Source organism: Bufo bufo, chromosome 2 (genome assembly GCF_905171765.1).
Source record: "Bufo bufo chromosome 2, aBufBuf1.1, whole genome shotgun sequence".
In the NCBI taxonomy this organism is placed as follows: Eukaryota; Metazoa; Chordata; class Amphibia; order Anura; family Bufonidae; genus Bufo; species Bufo bufo.
This window is the reverse complement of record NC_053390.1, coordinates 145950651-145973023: the sequence shown is the minus strand read 5'-3', so window position 1 is coordinate 145973023 and position 22373 is coordinate 145950651. Positions and strand designations below refer to the sequence as shown.

The 22373-nt window shown below is 42.3% G+C and overlaps 1 protein-coding gene across 1 annotated transcript in view; it reads left to right on the top strand.

The window, feature by feature from the left end:
• LIX1 (limb and CNS expressed 1) overlaps window positions 1-22373 on the top strand; it is a 194390-nt gene that overhangs the window by 103387 nt on the left and 68630 nt on the right. Inside the window, exon 3 of the mRNA XM_040421573.1 lies at window positions 2352-2492. Within this exon, the coding sequence (XP_040277507.1) occupies window positions 2352-2492 (141 nt within the window). The remainder of the gene's footprint in view (window positions 1-2351; window positions 2493-22373) is intronic.

The following is a 22373-nucleotide window of genomic DNA, read 5'->3' as shown; positions in this document are numbered from 1 at the left end:
AAGCAAGCACTATCCCGTCACCCCGCAAGTATTCAACGCGGGTATCAAACAGAACACTGCGAGACGCCGGCCCTGCATACCAACAGGGGTGATCCATGCGCTTTACCCGCACTGTGAAAGCTAAGTACACCACTCACAAGAAAAGGTAAGCGCTATTACAGTCGGCAAGCCCGGCTATTGTACCTAACAACGGGAGATGCCGCATTCTATGGGCCCCATGTACGCAGTCTGAGCAAACCGCAGGACTGAAGCCGCATACGAAGGGGAGGTAAGCGGCTGAAAAGCTGGCAAGTGTATCTCCATTACAGCAATTTTGTATGATACGGGACTACTACTGAATGCACTGAATAGCGATAGCTTGCTAGAACCGTTGGAGCTATATGAGCATTATCGCAATTTGATTAGAGTATATTGGACTCCTATAGACACTCAGGCCATTACACAAGGCCTCTATACCAATTTCATCACCTTGTCTGAAGGACTGTTTTGGATATTGAAGAATATCCACCATTACCCCATAGTGGTTGTATTTATACACTTGTATTTTATTGTATTGTTTTATCTATTTTATATTGCTAGCTTATTATATTATATCTTTATTAAATGTGTGCCAACTGTTAGGGTGAGAATGGGGCTGGCGTAATGTTAGAAGGTATGAGGCACACATGGTCTTCTGTAGGCCAAACCATACTGACAAAAGCACACCTTTCAAGTCATGTCATAAATCAAGTAGCCTGACTGCAATGCGCTAAAGGCCGGATCTCACTAGAGTCTATAGACAGGAGTCTTTTTGGCAATTCCAGTTCTGCTCGCACCCATTTCCATTTACGTATTTAAAGGCATTTTCTGAGAACAACCAAAAACGGGGGAAATGTTGGGAAATGCCATAGAATAATGAAAGTCCGATGTTAGGGCTCTTTCACACGAGCAGATGCCGTGCGGGCAATCCTCTGCGTGAAAGAAAACCAAGCCCCGCTCCGGACAGCAGAGACACGGAGCAGTAACACATCACAATGTGATATTTTTACTACAAAATCACGGTGACAACTTTATCTCACTGTGACTTTGCAGTAAAAAGATCACAGAGAGGCACGGAGCATTATCAGTCATGTTAATGCTCCGTGTCTCTGCTGTCCGGAGCGCGGCTTGGCTCTCTCTCATGCAGCAGATTACCCGCACAGCATCCGCTTGTGTGAAAGAGCCCTTATTTAGAAACAAGTAACCACTGCAGCTGATCACTTGCCTAAAGGCTGCCATACACATTCACTGTCTCCCTACTCCCTCCCGACTACCTCATATACATACACGCTCAGCCGAATATGTATGTGTATTCAATAGGGAGGGAGGAGAAGGCCTCCACCAGCCACTTCTGGGGGAAACTTATCTCCCAGGGGAACAAAAGGATTGGGCAAAAATATTCCTCCCGTCCTTCTCTCCCCCAACATCGTCTGTTGGTAGAGAGTCAGAAGCTCCCCATCACAAATTAAACTATTGACAAAAACCACCGTTCTTGGCAGGTTCAGCTGACAATACACTTGTGTATGGACTATGGCGGCCAAAGCGGTCTCAGTTTTTTAGTTGATGAATAACCGCTTTAATCCAGCAACCATACCTATGTATTTGTCAAATGTGATCTTATTATTTATGGATGGAATGTGAGGGTATTAGAAGAAATACTGCATCCAATATGTAAAGGAAGGGGACGCCACTACTAACCTAAAAATTACAGATTTGTCAAACTATGTAATTTTCTCAATATAGTCATTAAAGTGCACTTGCACCTTAAAGAGCCAATTTAACCATTTTGGACCTTTTTTGTTAGAAGGGTCCCTGATGGCTTCCTGGTCACAGGGTGTCCTTCTTCTAGGACTTTCACCACGTAGCTGTAATTGCCATTTCTTTATTATTCCTAATAGAAGTTACAAATGAATTTGCAGCGGTCCGCAATAAAGGTCCATCAGGGTGCTACCGGTTGGGGGTGTGTCCCTGCACAGTCTGGTATTATCCAATCAGTGCTGTGGAGGGACACCCCCTAAATGGTATCTCTAGAAGGACCTTTATTTCTGACTGCTGGTAATTCACTCATAAAGCTTTAGAAGGAATAATAGAGGAATGGCACAACATAAAGTCAAATGAGTAGATGCACCAGAATTATAATACTATGGGGAATGCATGAATTTACTAAAACGGAAATGTTGGGAGAGGTGACAGTCCTATTTAACCCTGTATGGGGTTTCTTATACACGCGCTTCTTTCAAATGTCCTGTGACACGATACTTCTTTATGTAACTTTGTGTCTCAATAATACACACTGTAATATTAATTTGCGTTTTCTTTCATTGTTTCCTCAGTGTTGCACAAGTAGAGCAGAAGCACGGCGAGATGCGGCCAAGGTTGCTTTAATCAACTCCCTTTACAATGAATTACCCACCCGGACAATCACACACGAGTTCATCATGAAAAGTGTCCAAGAAGCTGTGGCCTCCACAAGTGTAAGTCTAAAGCCAAAAACATTTGCCACGTACGGTAACTCTTTGCCACATCAACTCTCTAGGTTAAGGTTATGCGGAAGGTTTGCGTGCAGTGATAGGCATAAAATATAAGTTATAACACCGTAGGATGTGCAAAACAATACCGTCAGCTCTGCCGCAATTTATTCCAAAGTGTCTACTCCCTTATTCCTACAACCATCCGAAACATCTACTCCCAAAATGAACAAAGTAAGAGCTGACATAGAGATTCACTCATGCACATCTACTGTTTTCTGGATCTGTAACATTATGGCTAAGATGTCATCTTGCACATAGCCTTTGTCTGATTCGCTTGTTGGCCACGGCCGGTCAGTGAAAATTGTTGTTCTGGCCCAAAACAACAGAAGTTAAAGCGATCAGTCGCAAATCAATATCTGCCATGATCTTGGTATGATACATACATGAAGGTCTGTTGTTTGCCTTGATCACCTTTCCAATTATTGTCAAAGACTGCATCCAGCACCCAATCACTGTTATCTATGGTGTTACATAGGACTGCAGGTAACCTTGTCTACATTATCTGTACCTAGAGGGTTATCACTGTGTTATCTGTGGTGTTACATAGGACTGCAGGTAACCTTGTCTACATTATCTGTACCTAGAGGGTTATCACTGTGTTATCTCTGGTGTTACATAGGACTGCAGGTAACAATTATTAAATTATTTGCACTCGGTTATCACTGGGCCATCTGTGGTGGTACATGGGACTGCAGGTAACAATTACTAAATTTTCTGTAACCAGTGAGTTATCACTATGTCATCTGTGGTGTTACATAGGACTGCAGGTAACATTTACTACATTATCTTTATTCAGAAGGTTATCACTGAGTGTCACATCCCATCACAGCTATGGGTACAGGGAGGAGGGGGTTATCAGTGATTGATAGCATTGTGTGTATAAGAGATCGCTGTCAGTCACTGATAACCCCTCCCCCCTGTACCCATAGCTGTTCACAGGAAGTGGAAAAAGCTAAGATATACAGTACAGACCAAAAGTTTGGACACACCTTCTCATTCAAAGAGTTTTCTTTATTTTCATGACTATGAAGGCATCAAAACTATGAATTAACACATGTGAAATTATATACATAACAAACAAGTGTGAAACAACTGAAAATATGTCATATTCTAGGTTCTTCAAAGTAGCCACCTTTTGCTTAGATTACTGCTTTTCACACTCTTGCCATTCTCTTAATGAGCTTCAAGAGGTAGTCCCCTGAAATGGTCTTCCAACAGTCTTGAAGGAGTTCCCAGAGATGCTTAGCACTTGTTGGCCCTTTTGCCTTCACTCTGCGGTCCAGCTCACCCCAAACCATCTCGATTGGGTTCAGGTCCGGTGATTGTGGAGGCCAGGTCATCTGGCGCAGCACCCCATCACTCTCCTTCATGGTCAAATAGCCCTTACTTTCAAAGTTTTCCCAATTTTTCGGCTGACTGACTGACCTTCATTTCTTAAAGTAATGATGGCCACTAGTTCTTCTTTACTTAGCTGCTTTTTTCTTGCCATAATACAAATTCTAACAGTCTATTCAGTAGGACTATCAGCTGTGTATCCACCTGACTTCTCCTCAACGCCACTGATGGTCCCAACCCCATTTATAAGGCAAGAAATCCTACTTATTAAACCTGACAGGGCACACCTGTGAAGTGAAAACCATTTCAGGGGACTACCTCTTGAAGCTCATCAAGAGAATGCCAAGAGTATGCAAAGCAGTAATCAAAGCAAAAGGTGGCTACTTTGAAGAACCTAGAATATGACATATTTTCAGTTGTTTCACACTTGTTTGTTATGTATATAATTCCACATGTGTTAATTCATAGTTTTGATGCCTTCAGTGTGAATCTACAATTTTCATAGTCATGAAAATAAAGAAAACTCTTTGAATGAGAAGGTGTGTCCAAACTTTTGGTCTGTACTGTATAAATAAATAAATTACCGGTTTTACTGAATCTTTTCCCTCAAAACTATATATCAATCATCTTGTCTTCTCCTTCTCTATAACATGGTTCAGATTGCATTGTGTTTTGTGGTGAAAGGTCCTCTTTAACCGCCTCCGGACCGCCTAACGCAGGATCGCGTTCCGGAGGCGGCAGCGCTGCGCACAGTCACGCATATACGCGTCATCTCGCGAGACGCGAGATTTCGCTCAAAGCCGGCCCGCGCATGCGCATCGCGGGCCGGCAAAAGTTAGAGGACAAGTTTGTCACCAGCCTGCCAGCCACGATCATTGGCTGGCAGGCTGGCGATTTTCAAAAAAACGAATCACAAGCCAGATAACACATCATATTAGTAAATATGATGTGTTAAATGGCTTGTCTGCTCCTCTGCTGGTCCTTTTCGTCGGTTGGTTCCAGCAGAGGAGCAGAGATCACTGTGAGTACCCACCAACACTACACTTAGCCCCAGATCACCCCCCATCACCCGAATTAACCCTCCTGAGTACGGAGATACCACATGTGTGACACTTTTTTGCAGCCTAGGTGGGCAAAGGGGGCCACATTCCATAGAGCACCTTTCGGATTTCACCGGCCATTTTTTACAGATTTTGATTTCAAACTACTTACCACACATTTGGGCCCCTAGAATGCCAGGGCAGTATAACTACCCCACAAGTGACCCCATTTTGGAAATAAGACACCCCAAGGTATTCGCTGATGGGCATAGTGAGTTCATAGAAGGTTTTATTTTTTGTCACAAGTTAGTGGAATATGAGACTTTGTAAGAAAACAAAAAAAAAAATCATCATTTTCCACTAACTTGTGACAAAAAATAAAAAGTTCTATGAACTCACTATGCCCATCAGCGAATACCTTAGGGTGTCTACTTTCTGAAATGGAGTCATTTGTGGGGTGTTTGTACTGTCTGGGCATTGTAGAACCTCAGGAAACATGACAGGTGCTCAGAAAGTCAGAGCTGCTTCAAAAAGCGGAAATTCACATTTTTGTACCATAGTTTGTAAACGCTATAACTTTTACCCAAACCATTTTTTTTTTACCCAAAAATTTTTTTTATCAAGGACATGTAGAACAATAAATTTAGAGAAAAATTTATATATGGATGTCGTTTTTTTTGCAAAATTTTACAACTGAAAGTGAAAAATGAAATTTTTTTGCAAAAAAATCGTTAAATTTTGATTAATAACAAAAAAAGTTAAAATGTCAGCAGCAATGAAATACCACCAAATGAAAGCTATATTAGTGAGAAGAAAAGGAGGTAAAATTCATTTGGGTGGTAAGTTGCATGACCGAGCAATAAACGGTGAAAGTAGTGTAGGTCAGAAGTGTAAAAAGTGGCCTGGTCATTAAGGGTGTTTAAGCTATAGGGGCTGAGGTGGTTAAGGGCCCTTTACCTTGCCTGGGCAGATTATCACTAACAAGTCTTCATACGAGCTCTCTGTATCAATAACTTGCTGGTGTAAAGCTGCCACCGATTACCTATAAATGACCGAAAGGTTAACCTAAATTATTATTTGCCAACAGCAGATCCCACCATCTAAACAACAATGATTCTGTATGGGGATGGCATTAGCGAATGTAGTGGTCTACTCAAATGACGAGCAGGCGATTGTCGAGAAGGAACGTTTGCATCCCGAGTCCCGACAATCATCTACTCCATCTGGCCATGTAAAGGGGCCTTTGGAAGTAAATGGAGAGAGCCATGCATGTGGAGTCACCTCCCCATGCACTGTAGTAGGCAAATGAAGCTCTGTTCTTGAGAGTCCGCATCTATTGGACTTATATGGTAAACCCACAGAAAAGTCAGAGATGGGAAATTGGGAATACCCCTTAAATATTGGTCACACAGAATTTGAGGTTTACCCTATGGTTGCTACATGGGAATCCACCCTTATTAACAGATTCCCTATCTTTTATGATGTATCGCCCAGCTCCACTCAGTAACTGCAAAGGCTTAGAACAGTGGTGTACTTAGAAATGACTGGGCCCCACAGCAAATTTTAAAATGGGCCCCCTTCCTCAGCAACATCTTCGCAACTCCCGAATCCTGTGCAACCCCCCTCCTGAGGCTAGTCACGCCCTCAGATGAGGCCCGGTAGCCGCTCCGTCTGTTTTCTACAGTGTAACTGTATATAATGTCATTGTAGAATACTGTTGAGGGGGCCCTGTATATAAAATCTGTTAAATCCAACTCCTAGGTGGGCCCCTTCTGAGTTCAGTCCCCAAATCAGCTGCTTCCCCTCTATCTACACCCCTGGCTTAGAGGGAACAATGGCAGTGACCTGACCCCATCCATCCAGAAGTTTACAGGATGGGGACCAGACTGCTGAAGGGAGCAAGCAAGCCAAACTGAGCTTTGGTTAGTGCAATGGCCAGGATACAGGTATTTAAAGTTCTGATTTGTCGTGACGCCAATTGCAGCCTGCGCAGGGTACTACCCCAGGGCACTTCCAAGGTGTTATAATGCATGTCCCAGATTAGGAATGCCAGAGTGGTGTGATTGCTTATAATGTCTCTATAGGTGATGATAATGGTGTCAATGGTGTCTCCTACCTGGGTACGGCTGGACTCTTGGCTCCTGGCTCACTTGCAATAAATTTGAGTGTAGTGATAGTAGGAGTAATAGAGGAATTTTGCAGAGTAAATGATGTCCAAACCTTTAGATGAAGTTCAGACGTTGCTTTACTGAAGATAACTTGTATCCAAGGAGTATATAGCCTTGGTCTCTTGGTCCCAGCAGCTTTTAGCAATGATTGGCAGGAATGAGTGCTTGTGCTTTAAATGTGGGGAGCTTGCAGGATAAGTCGTCTGCTTGGTAGGTCTGTAATTGTGACAGGAATTAATCTTCTGCACTTTTCTATAACTTCTGCTGTATGGGGACAGACTAGCTGAAGAGGTGGCTTCTCCTAGGTCTCTGGACTTATCTCTCAGATGATTTCTCAGGGGATGCTTTCTTCCTGGAACTTTGGAGGTTGTAGTTTGTTTCTTTTCATCCAGCTGAGGCTGAAGGTGCTCAGTCTGGGGATATGATCAAGTCTCTGCCGACACAAGATCCTTGCTGTATTCCCTATGCAGGGGATCTCCTACACACACACACCCTACCCCTAGCAGGGGGTGGGCTACACTTACTCTAACTTCCTTCTCCACTCATGCTGCAAGATGTGCGAACAGCCCACTTCTCTCACAGAGGGGGAGCTAAGCTGGAATAATCTATTCCAGCCTAGATATACTAAACTAGGACTTGTACCTGGCCAATGAATTGCTGCCACCTGCTGGTGAACCTGGAAAATTACAGGAACAATTGTATTTAACATGGTTTTATATGCACATTTGTGAAGACATAATATAAATTACATCAGATGACAATATACAGGCTCTTAGAAGATAGTAGCGGGGTAGAGGCGTGTAGTAACACAACTCTGGGGTGTTACATTAGCAGGTGAGTATGGGTTTTTCAACACACCCGATGTGCAGATAGTTCTGGACAACCCCTTTAAATATTAGAATCTTTATAAACATGTACCTCAATAGTGAAAAATAGGACAATATACAATAGGATAGATAAGAGGTAAAACCTCCTATCATTATTTACCCAAAACACTGCAGGATTAAAACGTGTAAACACTCCTATAGGATAATGAATTTATTAAAGAAATTATTTTGCGTCCCATCTGAAACACAGATATTACATCTGCATGTTTGTGGTTTTTGAAAACTTCAAATATGGTCATCAGAGAACTGTGAAAAGCCCGTTCCAAATCTTCCACTTGCCTAAACTAACAGCCTCACGTGACCACTATCAGTTGCTGCGCACAGTTACAGAACATTTCTAGAAGTAGAGACATTTTATTTTTAATCCCCAGAACAGGTCGTCCAAACTTTTCTGCGTTTCTCTTAGATGTTAACCATCAAGTACGTGTAGCTCAATGTACTCAGTGTCTCATAAACACAGATCAACTTCTACAAACTGAAGACAGAATCATGCCACTAAATTTTTCTCCAAAACTTGTAGATCTTCCCAGTCGTCTCTGAGGAGCTGGGTTAATATGTTTTGTGGCCTCAAATCTTCAATTTATGTTTTGTTTTTTGTTTTCTCTTCCAAAATACATCTAGAAAATGATATAAGATGTCACCCACAATGCAGGTGCGGGAGACAGAACAGATGTCTTCAGTTTTTACATTGGATATGAATAAACGGGTCAAACACCCCCAGAGCTTCTGGTCACAGAGTAGCATACGTGTTAGATGTTTGGCATAAAATCCAGACCCATGTGTGCAAGGCTTGAGAAGAGCAGCGGTGGTTACCGGGCTTTACAGCCTTTAGTTTAGCCAGAGAGGAATCTGTACACCAGTATAAAGGGGTGTACGGAGTATGGACTCTAAAGCACAATAGGCTATTGAACTTTAGGCTCCTATTTCGGTAGTAAAAGTAAAAAAAAAAAAGTACATTGCAAAAATAATTTCAAACTTGTTTAGAAAAGGTTTTTAATAAAGTGTTTGTGAAGGTCGAGGTACACTTTAAATACCCCGCCTAGCTCTGAGATTGGACACTGTGAACGGAACCTGACTGGCTCAGCATCCAGGCTCACTGTTATGTTGACCAGCTGGAGCTTGACTGGTCAGCATGGCAACCCTCCCAGCACAGAATTTTGGCTGGTTGGTGGTAACCTCCCGACAACCAATCCCTCCCCCACACATATTCCAGTGTTGATTCCCGCATCCCCTTTTGGCTGACGTCAAAATTACAGATGACTAGTTTTGAGCAAACTTGTGGTTTCTTGTTTGGCGTACAATGTTCGGCTTATCTAAGAATTCCGTTATAGATTCCGCTGCCACAGACCATAACTTGGGGTCCGTGGTAGCGAAATCCATAACTGAATTCTTAGATAACCCGAACCTTGTACACCGAACTTGAAACCACAAGTTCGCCCAACACTACACATGATTACAGTTCGGGTTCACTCAACCCTAAAGTTCGGGTTCGTACCAAACTTTAGGATTTTTGGACCCCGAACCCGAACATTTCAGTAAAAGTTTGGGTTCAGTGTTCTGCGATTTCTCTGCGCTTTTTGAAAGGTTGCAGAGCAGCCAATCAACAAGCGGTTAACTGTCTGACCTTAGAAGCCATCACAGCCATGGCTGTGATTGGCCAGTGCAGCATGTGACCCAAGCTCTATATAAGCTGGAGTCAAGTAGCGCTGCACGTCACTCTGCTGTTAGGGAGAGGATGCTGCTGGACTGGTGATTTCAGGGAGAGAATAGGAGAGAATCTAACTCAGCGATCTACATACAATTAGTTGCGTGGGTGCAGGGCACAATCTTTTTACCCTGCCCTGAGCCCATTGACCCCAAAAAAATAACTTTTATCCATCTGTTAGTTAGGTGGGCGGCGGCGGCGGCCATTTTATGCATGCTCAGTGCACCAGCACTGCATCTGAGCTTTTGTGACATTCTAATCCAAGCTTGAAAAACTGCACTAATAATCTGGTTGTAAAAAATCACCCTTTTTTGGCAATATACAACATCTGGTGCATTTGCAGGATTAGTCAGTGTGCAATTTTAGCTAGAAATACAGGCATAATTTTCTGGGTTTTTTAAAATACCCTTTTTGTGCAAATTACACTATTTTACATCCCTAGCTGCATCTGGACGTGTGAAATTCAAACGTTATATACAGCTTTCATATTCTGTTAGTAAAAAACCCATTTTTTTTTTAGCAATATACAACATCTGGATTAGTCAGTGTGCAATTTAAGCTAGAAATACAGCCATAATTTTTTTGGAGGCCAAAAAACACTATTTTACAGCAAGTGAAATTCAAGTTTAATATATACAGCTTTCATATTCTGTTAGTAAAAAAACAGCACTTTTTTTGGCAATATATCTGGATAAGGCCTCATGCACACGACCGTTGAGTGCATCCGCGTCCGTTCCGTCATTTCTCACAGTTTAGCGAAGGTCCCCTTCATTTCTATGGAGCTGTGAAAAAAAACTGATAGTCCTCAGTTTTTTCTCCGCGCCCGTGATCCGCGATTCCAGTCCGTCAAAAAAATATAACCTGTCCTATTTGTCAGTGGAAAATGGAGGACGGACCCATTCAAGTCAATGGGTCCGTCAAAAAAAACAGATGCACAACTGGTATGTCATCCGTGTCCGTGTCCGCGTCCGTGTCTGTGTCTGTTTTTTTCTACAAGACCTTGGTGCAATAAAATTACATCTGTCAGACAAAAAAAAAGGAAGACACAAGGAAACACAACTGAAGCAAAATCGGACACGGACCACTGAAGCCAAATCACTGACAGTGAAAAAACACTGTCGTGTGCATGAGGCCTTAGTCAGTGTGCAATTTAAGCTAGAAATACAGCCACAATTTTCTGGGTTTTTAAAAACACACTTTTTGGCCAAAATACACCATTTTACAGCCCTTGCAGCATCAGCACGTGTGAAATTCAAGGGTTATATACTGCTGTCATAATCAGTTATTAACCTCTTCAGGACACGACGTATCGGCGAGCGGTGATCGGAACCCGGTGCCTGCTTAAATCATTGAGCAGGCACCTTGGCTAGATGCGCCGGGGGGTCCTGTGACCCCCCCATGTCGGCGATCGCAGCAAACCGCAGGTCAATTCACACCTGCGGTTTGCTGCGGTTTTGGAAGTTTCTGATCCCCGCGGTCTGTGACCACGGGGATCAGGAACTTCAAATAAGCTTTATTTTAATGTTTAACACCCCCCCTGCCCTCTTTGTTATCTGCCGGCGGGGGTGCGGGGAGTGCGGCAGGGAGGGCGGGTGGCGGGGCGGGCGGTGCTTGGGGGGGCGGGCGGTGCTTGGGGGGGCGGGCAGGCATGCGATCATCCGCCCGCCCCCTCTCTCAGGATAGCCGAGCGCCTGCTCGAAACGCCTGACATCTGTGCTGGCACAGATGCCATGCGTTTAACCCCTTCCATGCCGCAGTCCATAGGGACCGATGTATGGAAAAGGTTAAGAGGGAGGGAGCTCCCTCCCTCTCCCATCGGGGGCTGCTGTGCCTTTTCAGCCCCCGATGAGAGAGGGAAGGGGCCCCCCTCCCTCCCCATCACCCACTGCTCTGCTGTGGCAGCGAGTGATGGTTACCATGGCAACCGGACGCCTTCACAGGCGTCCGGCTGTCCATGGTACTGATCAGAGGCTGTCCATGGTGCTGATTAGACTTCTGCTAAAGGCAGAAGTCTAATCAGACTTTGTAAAGTGAAAATACAGTACAGTACACTATATAGTGTACTGTACTGTATTATACAGACATCAGACCCATTGGATCTTCAAGAACCAAGTGGGTCTGGGTCAAAAAAATGTAAAAAAAAAAGTGGAAAAAAAAGTAAAAATCAAAAAACACATTTATCACTGATTAAAAATGAAAAAAAAAAAAAATTCCCTACACATGTTTGATATCACCACGTCCATAACGACCTGATCTATAAAACGGTCATGTTACTTTACCCGAACAGTGAATGACATAAAAATAAAAAATAAAAAACTATGATGAAATAGAAATTTTGCCCACTTTACTTCCCAAAAAAGGTAATAAAAGTGATCAAAAAGACATACGAACCCCAAAATAGTGCCAATCAAACCGTCATCATGTCCCGCAAAAATCATACCCTACCGAAGATATTTGCCAAAAAACTATGGCTCTCAGACTATGGAGACACTAAAACATGATTTTTTTTGTTTCAAAAATGAAATCATTGTGTAAAACTTACATAAATAAAAAAATAGTATACATATTAGGTATCGCCGCGTCCATGACAACATTCTCTGTAAAAATATTACATGATCTAACCTGTCAGATGAATGTTGAAAATAACTAAAAATAAAAACTGTGCCAAAACAGCTATTTCTTGTTACCTTGCCTCACAAAAAGTGTAATATAGAGCAACCAAAAATCATATGTACCCTAAACTAGTACCAACAATACTGCCACCCTATCCCGTAGTTTCCTAAATGGGGTCACTTTTTTGGAGTTTCTACTCTAGGGGTGCATCAGGGGGGCTTCAAATGGGACATGGTGTCAAAAAAAAACGGTCCAACAAAATCTACCTTCCAAAAACCGTATGGCATTCCTTTCCTTCTGCACCCTGCTGTGTGCCCGTACAGCGGTTTACGACCACATATGGGGTATTTCTGTAAACTACAGAATGGGGGCAATAAATATAGCATTTTGTTTGGCTGTTAACCCTTGCTTTGTAACTGGAAAAAAATTAAAATGGAAAATCTGCCAAAAAAGTAAAATTTTGAAATTGTATCTATTTTTCATTAAATCTTGTGGAACACCTAAAGGGTTAACAAAGTTAGTAAAATCAGTTTTGAATACCTTGAGGGGTGTAGTTTCTTAGATGGGGTCACTTTTATGGAGTTTCTACTCTATGGGTGCATCAGGGGGGCTTCAAATGGGACAGGGTGTCAAATAAACCAGTCCAGCAAAATCTGCATTCCAAAAACCATACGGCGCACCTTTCCCTCTACGCCCTACTGTGTGCCCGTACAGTAGTTTATGGCCACATATGGGGTGTTTCTGCAAACTACAGAATGGGGGCAATAAATATAGCATTTTGTTTGGCTGTTAACCTTGCTTTGTTACTGGAAAAAATTGATTAAAATGGAAAATTTGCCCAAAAATTGAAATTCTCAAATTTCATCTCCATTTGCCAATAACTCTTGTGCAACACCTAAAGGGTTAACGACATTTCTAAAATCAGTTTTGAATACCTTGAGGGGTGTAGTTTCTAGAATGGGGTCATTTTCGGGTGGTTTCTATTATGTAAGCCTCACAAAGTGACTTCAGACTTGAACTGGTCCCTAAAAAGTGGGTTTTTGAAAATTTCTGAATTTCAAGATTTGTTTCTAAACTTCTAAGCCTTGTAACATCCCCCAAAAATAAAATATCATTCCCAAATTGATCCAAACATGAAGTAGACATATGGGGAATACCTACCTATTTTTGTAGGTATTACTATGTATTATAGAAGTAGAGAAATTGAAACTTTGAAATTTGCAATTTTTAAAAAAAAATTGGTAAATTTGGTATTTTTTTTATAAATAAAAAATAATTTTTGGGACTTCATTTTACCAGTGTCATGAAGTACAATATCTCAGAATGGCCTGGATAAGTCAAAGTGTTTTAAAGTTATCACCACTTAAAGTGACACTGGTCAGATTTCCAAAAAATGGCCTGGTCCTTAAGGTGAAATAAGGCTGTGTCCCAAAGGGGCTAAACAAACACCCGTTAGGGCAAAAAAAGTTTATTTGGCAGCCTTTGCTGCATATGTCATTGTGAGATACACCTTTAATACATTTGGGTTATATTCAGATGTTTGAAAAACCGCCATTTGGTGCACAAATCTTTAATTGCGGCCTAGTGTGGGTCAGGCCATGTGAGATACACCCTGTATATACAGGGCTTATATTCTTATATTAATAAAACACCCTTTTTTGGGCAAAATACACAATTGTTGCGCCCTTGCAGCATAAAGACGTTTGAAATTCCAGGGTTATATACTGCTGTCATATTCAGTTATTAAACAAACACCCGTTTGGGCAAAAAAAAAATATTTGGCAGCCTTTGCTGCATATGTCATTGTGAGATACACCCTTTATATATTTGGGTTATATTCAGATATATGAAATACCGCCATTTGGTGCACAAATCTTTAATTGAGGCCTAGTGTGGGTCAGGCAATGTAAGATACACCCTGTATATACAGGGCTTATATTCTTCTATTAATAAAACACCCTTTTTTGGGCAAAATACACAATTTTTCAGGCCTTGCAGCAGCAAGACATTTGAAATTCCACGGTTATATACTGCTGTCATATTCAGTTATTAAACTAACACCTGTTTGGGCAAAAAAAAAATTGTTGGCAGCCTTTGCTGCATATGTCATTGTGAGATACACTCTTTAAATACAAGGGTTCTATTCAGTTATTTGAAATGCCGCCTTTTTGTGCACAAATCTTTAATTGCGGCCTAGTGTGGGTCAGGCTGTGTGAGATGCACCCTGTATATACAGGGCTTATATTCTTCTATTAATAAAACACCCTTTTTTGGGCAAAATACACAATTGTTGCACCCTTGCAGCATAAAGACTTTTGTAATTCCCTTTAAATACAGGGGTTTTATTCAGGTATTTGAAATATAGCCATTTTGGGCAAACAAATTTAATTGAAGCCTAATCTGGTTCAGGGCGTGTGAGATGCACCCTGTACATACTGTCGTTCTATTCTACTATTAATTAAACACCCATTTAGGGCAAGATCCTAAATTTGAGAAATATGAGGAGAGCGTCAAATGAGGGACGTGGCCCAGGTCGTGGTGCTGATGGTGGAGCTCCTGTTGCAGGGAGAGGACGTGGTCTATCTGTGCCAGCTACACGCACTAGTGAAACCCCTTCCTCAGGTGCGAGTAGGCGACAGAACCTGCAGCAGTATTTGGTCGGCCTAATGCGGCTCTACGAATGGTGAGGCCTGAACAAGTACAGGCGATAGTAGATTGGGTTGCTGACAGTGGCTCCAGTTCCTTCACATTGTCTCCCACCCAGTCTCATGCTGAAAGACCTCAGTTGGCACCTGCAGCCGATGTCCATCAGTCTTTCACCTCACCCCCTTGCAAATCAGCCAAGCAGTCTGAGCCCCAAGTCATGCAGCAGTCTCTTCTGCTTTTTGATGACTGTTAGCAGGGTTTCCCAGGGCCATCCACCTAGCCCTGCCCCAGAAGTGGAAGAGATTGAGTGCACCGATGCCCAACCACTTATCTTTCAAGATGAGTACATGGGAGGACCATCGCAGCACGTCTCAGATGATGACGAAACACAGGTGCCAACTGCTGGGGCTTTCGAAAGTGTGCAGACCGACAAGGAGGGCAGGGGTGAAGACTAGGTGGAAGAAGATGTAGAGGACGATGAGGTCCTCGACCCCACATGGAATCAAGCTCATGCAAGTGACCTATGTAGTTCGGAGGAAGAGGCGGTGGTCGCACAGAGCCACCAGCACAGCAGAAGAGGGAGCAGGGTGCAAAAGCGGAGGGGCCATCCTCTAGACAGTATGCCTGCTACTGCCCACCGCAGCTAGGGACCGAGCACACCAAAGCCAGCTCCAAGGAGTTCCCTGGCGTGACAGTACTTCAGACAATGTGCTGACGACAAGACACGAGTGGTTTGCACGCTGTGCAATCAAAGCCTGAAGCGAGGCTTAAACGTTCTCAACCGGAGCACAACCTGCATGACAAGGCATCTAAGTGCAAAGCACGAGCTGCAGTGGAGTAGACACCTCAAAAACCAAGAAAGGTCTCTGGCTCCTCCTGCTTCCTCTTCTGCTGCAGTCTCGGCCTCTTCATCCACCTCTGGAGTGACAGTGCCACCTGCCACCCCGCAAACAGAGGATCTTCCAGCAACACCACCAGCTGTGTCACCAAGCATCTCCACAATGTCCTACGGAAGCGTTCAGCTCTCCATCTCCCAAACGCTGGAGAGGAAGAGGAAGTACCCCCCTACCCACCCGCGATCACTAGCCCTGAATGCCAGCATTTCTAAATTACTTGCCTTTGAAATGCTGTCATTCCGTCTGGTGGAGACGGATATTTTCAATGGCCTTATGGCGGTGGCTGTCCCACAGTACGTTGTTCCCAGCCGCCACTACTTTTCCAGGAGAGCCATCCCTTCCCTGCACAACCTAGTAGGGGACAAAATCAGGTGTGCACTGCGCAACACCATCTGTGGCAAGGTGCATCTCACTACAGATACGTGGACCAGTAAGCACGGTCAGGGACGTTATATCTCCATAACAGCACACTGGGTAAATGCAGTGGCGCTGGGCCTGAGGCGGATAGCAGTTTGGCGCATGTCCTTCCACCACCGAGGATTGCAGGGCGCTTCAGTTTGCCTCCTGTTGCTTCCTCCTCCTACTCTGCTTCCTCATCCTCTACCAGCTCCTCATCCGGTCAGCATAACACCTTCACCACCAACTTCAGCACAGCCAGGGGTAAACAACAGCAGGCAGTTTTAAAACGTATCTGTTTGGGGGACAAACACCACACCGCGCAGGAGCTGTGGACGGGCCTTGAACAACAGACCGATGAGTGGTTGGTGCCAGTGAGCCTCAAGCCCAGCCTGGTGGTGTGCGATAATGAACCAGGCATGGATCCCACAGGACTTGTCCGTACCTTGTGCACAATAGATATGTTTATTGGCACTAACCAGCCATTGTTATACTGCAGCGCAATTGCTCATTCTTGTATTTTGGATATTTCACATTCTTTTGGAGTGTACCCTAATTTAAAAAAAATAAAATTAAAACCAAAAACCTGTGTTGGCTACCTCGTCCTCCTCCACCACCGCGTCCACCTACACTGCTACGTCCACCGCCTTCTCAAACTCCTACTCCATATGTAACTCCACCTCATAAATCAAATATTTTTTTTATTTGTACGTATTTTATTTTATTTTATTTCATTTCACTACTTTGTCAGTTACATTTTCTGGTGAAATTCACCAATTTTTGGGTGTGAAGTACCACTGCTATACCTAGTCGACGGGTAAAAAAAATAAAATTTGTCTGTTTCATTTTCGGGTGAAATTCAACAATTTTTGGGTGTGAAGTACCATTGCTATACCTAGTTGACAGCTTAATACATTTTTAATAATTTTTCTTTAACATTTTCGGGTGACCATAAACACTTTTTTTCTGTCATAGACCCCTGCTCTACCAAGTAGACAGGTTAATAAATTTCACTAATTTTTCTGTTACATTCTTGGGTTGACATTATACAATTTTAGACGTGAATAAACCCCTGCTCTGCATAGGTGACAGGGAATAAAATTTCAGAAAATCTTCTTTAATTGATGCATGCCACCTCCTTTGATTCAATGTTTAAACTTTAACAAGTTGTACCACATTTGTGCTTCAATACTTTGTCCCACATATCCGCTTTACTCTTTTGGCCCACATTTGGGCTTCTGTAATTTGTACCACATTTGCGCTTTAACAGCTTTTCCCACATTTCGCCTTTACTCTTCTGGCCCACATTTGGGCTTCTGTAATTTGTCCCAAATTTTCGCCTCAATAATTTTTCCCATATTTCCGCTTTATTCTTCTGGCCCACATTTGGGCTTCTGTAATTTGTCCCACATTTGCGATTTAACACCTTTTTATAAATTTATCTCCCTTAAATTTGGTCTCTTTTTTTCTCACGCTCCCTCTGCGGCGTGGAACCCTAATTCGCCGATAACCGTGGTCAACATGGTAGGCTCAGAAGAGAACATAGAAAGTTGATAGAGAAGATATCCATATGGATGGTGGATGTCAATGGGGCACCTCTACATAGGTGACAGGAACATAAATTTAAAAAAATCGTCAATTACATTGTCAGGTGACATTTTTCTAATTTTGCCGGATAGAAACCCCTGCTCTGCATAGTTGACAGGGAATAAAATTTTATAAATTCTTCAGTAATTAATGCGTGCCACATCCTTTCATTCAATGCTTAAACTTTAAAAAGTTGTCACACTTTTATGCTTTAATAATTTGTCCCATAATTCCACTGTATAATTTTAAATTTGAAAAAATTAATCCTCCCTTGGATGTGGTCTCTCTTTCTCACGCTCCCTCTCCGGCTTGGAACCCTGATCACCATGGTAGGTGCAGAAAAGAACATCGAAAGTTGATAGAGCAGATATTAAATTTGATCGTGAACATCACGGGGACGTGCGACATGGTTGGGCAGTATGTGTGCACACACCTTCACGAACTGACTGACAGGGGTCAGCCCCTGCAACTTCTGGGTCTCCAAATTAGGCACATGGCCTGAGCTTGCTCTTTACCCCTTGGAGGTGCTGGCCTGCCCAATGTATTGTCTGAACGTGTGTTTAGCACGACTGCAGGGGGTTATCACAGGTTATATTTCCCAATGTTTTGGGGTGTACCCTAATTAAAAAAAAGAAAAAAAATTTTTAAACCAAAAAGAAGTGTAGGCTACCTCCTCCTCCACCGCCGCTTCCACCTACACCGCCACATCCACCGCCTCCTCAACCTCCTACTCCATATGGACCTCGTCCTCCTAGATCAAGATTATTATTTTTTATTTTTATGTATTTTATGTTATTTTAAGTCATTTCCCTATCCACATTTGTTTACAGAGCACTTGCCATGCTCTTAACCACATTTTGATGCCATTTGCATTTTTACAGCCATTTTAGTGCTCAAAAGTTCGGGTCCCCATTGACTTCAATGGGGTTCGGGGTCAAGTTCGGGTCCCGAACGCTAACTTTTTTCCGAAGTTCGGCCGAACCCGTCAAACCTGATCACTGCAGCCAATCACTTTTTTTAAGTGGACACCACCGAGGTCACTGCTGCAGCCAGTGATTGGTGGGGGATGTGGGAAGTGGCAGCACAGGGGAGGTGGGAAATTTCCTGTTTTCCAAGAACTTACAATACTTTCAAGTTACCATGTTCATCTTGAAAAAAATAAAAATTATGAGGGCTCAGTGTATATAGTGTAGCCATATATGTTAGAAAATGTTCTTGACACATGGTTACCCTTTGGCATGAGTATCCTCTTTTTAGCATGTCTGGCAGCTATGCGCCAGAATGCTTCTTTTGTGCTGTACTGGAAAGCATAGTTGATTAATCTTCATGGTGCAGAGTCATACCACAAATATGATTTTTATTTTTATTTTTACCATGAGAATATTTGAGAAACATGTAAGTTTTAGGTAGTTAGGATTGAATTCAAGTCCACCACAATACAACTTAATTTAAAACGGTTATTCATAGGAAATATAAAATTTCTCATAAGACGGCTGGAAGGGTTGGAATGGGTTCAGGTGGGCTATTGAATGTTTTAATGACCACGGTAGACTACAGAAGTCAATGCAAATCATGCATATATTAACATCAGATAGGAATCAGTCCTTCCTAGCAGAACTTTTAGATCTACCAAAGTCATGCTTACATTTCAGGTAAAATGTCTGCTAACAGGCTATCCCAGACTTCTGCATTTATTTTGAATGGCACGACATTACTCAGACTTTATTTATGTTATGTACGGTGGTGGCTCTTGGCCATAAAGAGAGATTTTCCCGATACTTAACAGTTCTAAGGCAGCCATACAATTTAAAACAACAGTCCTTGGAATACTATGGTTTGTAATCTAATTCAGGCATCATGATGGACAGAATGATAATTTTTGTTAAGTTTAGTTTTTGTTGATTTTGTTGAGTTTTGGTATTAACAACGGCTTTGTTCTATAAGAAGGAAGGTTAGAATTAGCTTAACATAACACAGGTTTTCCTTGCTACTTAAGAAACCCCACAGAACTAGGTATCTTTGTTCTTACACAACCTGGACCAGATGTATTTAGCAATAACCTTTGTAAATTAGGTTGTACAATAGATTGTAGATTTCTTTTTTGGAGACTAGGATCAATGCCTAACAAAAATGCTAGTTTTCAATTGTCCACCCAACTTTTCGCTAGTGATTTCTTGTCTTTCAGTTTGGTATAGCATAATGGTCTTTACCAATGAACTGGTTCTTCTTCGGTGCTCCCATAGAAATGAATAGAGTGCGGTCTCACATCTAAGATGCTTCCTTTTGAACTTTGGTCACTCCGTTCTAGAGATTGGTACGGGTCCCAGAGGGGGGACCCGCACCTATCTGATATCGCTGGCCATCAGTGTTCCAGTTGAGACAATTCCTATAATGTGACTGCCCCATCCAATTGAATAGGACTTAAAATCTGAAACGGATATATATTACGATGCAGAAACACACCCATTAAGATGTATGGACGGGACTTTTCGTTAGAGAAAGAAATTGTGAACAAACCCTATCCATAAGGGTACATCCACATGGGGCAGATTTTTCACCGTGGAATTTCCGCTGATGATTGTTCTATGGTTTTATGAGGAAATCCTTAAAGGAAGCCTTGGCAAAATCCATATGTGCCACATGGGGATTTGTTTGTGGATTTTACTGCATGCTTGCTGTGGAATTGATTACAAAGTCCGAAATCTGCAGAGAAAATCTGCAGCATAAATTGATATGCCACAGATTTGAATTCCACACTGCAGGTCGATTCCACTGCAAATTCCACATGGATTTCTCATGCAGCATGTGCATGAGACTTGGTAAAATCTCACATGCTTTGCAGCTGCTCTGTACACTGTGGATATTCTGCCTGTAATTTCACAGCGATACATCTGCAGCTGAACAGATTGTAAAAGTAACAGTGTGCCCCCTTACCCTCTGTGCCCATATGCAGCTGCACTGGTTGAACTAAAAATATGCCCTCCCCTGCCTTATGGGGTGTATGCCATCTGTTTAGAGGGTAATTGCCCTATGCTCATGCATTAATAGTAACCTTGGAATTTATTGATGCTATTTGTCTGAATAGGGGGTACATTGAGAATCATTGAACTAGACTCTACAGCAGTGGCAGCAACTGGTCATCTCTACATGTGGTGCAAGCCTCCCTTTTCCATTTGTGCATATAGGCAGAACAGAAGATTGTATGGTGCTGTGTACTTGTAGTAGAATATATCAGACACAGGGGCTCAAACCCCATTTTTAACAGCCTCTGTTTTTATTTTTTTGTAGCTCATGTGTGGCCATCTCTCCACTGAATATGGTGGGCAAATACGGTACATTGCATGTGCAGTCCTCCAAGAGAGGCTAAGCCGCATCTTTGGTTCCCATAAAGTGGTATGTTGACTACCGGGGAATCTAAGAATGATGGAACTGATTAGCAGACTGGTTTTTCCAGTGCTGATATTAGCATAAACCATAAATGTAGCGAGGGTTGTACCACTTGTTCATTCCAATGTTTATTCTCATACCAGGCTTGGACATGGACATGTTATTCTGTTTACTGGGCAACTTTGCTTATGTAGTGGTAACAGTTGATTCTGGAAAACTATTTTATTTTTTAATCTATTTTATAGTTTTTCCATTTTGCTATTATTTACTGGCCCTCTGTGATGTTGTTTATATATTTTTTTTTTTGGGGGGGGGGGGTTACTGCATAATTTTTAGTGTATTGTACACTCCTGGCACCATAGATTACTCTTCAGTTTGATCAAAGCAGCTTAGTATTCTTTGCCAAACATCCCCACGCTGAGTTCTGCCAATGACTGGAGAATAATTCAATGCAAGAAGCAAATAAAGTAAGTCAAACCAGCATACAAAATTATCTAAAAAGACAAACACAGAAATGTCTGCACATACATGTATATGTGAATAATTTGAATTTAAAGGTTCAAAAAAGGTTCAAAGAAAAAGATAGATAATTATGAGCTGGTAAGTTTAACTTCTATAAATGCAAAATGACTTGACCGTTTATTGAGAGATCATGTTTTAGACAATGATATAGTCACCGGTAACCAACATGGTTTTATGAAAGCGAGGTCGTGTCAAACCAGTTTACTTTGGTAATGGATAAAAGTGTCAATAGCTTTAAGAAGGGAATTGGGTATCTACCATTTAGCGATATTTGCCTTCCTCTGGATCAACATGGGTTTGCAAGTGTTAACAGTAGACTTGTACTGTTTTCCACATTCCCTATAAACACCTTAATGTTAACTAAAGAAAATAAAATGGGAACTTTCCTAGGGGGTCATTCTGTCTTTCCATGGATTTGAGATTTTATTTTATTTTTTATATAAAATGTTGCAGGGATTTTGAAATCGGCACAACCCATATGCCCTGCTATAATGAACCAATAACTAAAGGTGCTCATAAAAATTTGATTCCTCAAGACTTCCATTACGCATATTATCACACATTTTGAAATCCAACAAACCCGATCCTTCTTTCCCCTGGAATCTGCCGTGGGGGGGGGGGGGGGGAATTTTGGTTCACCAC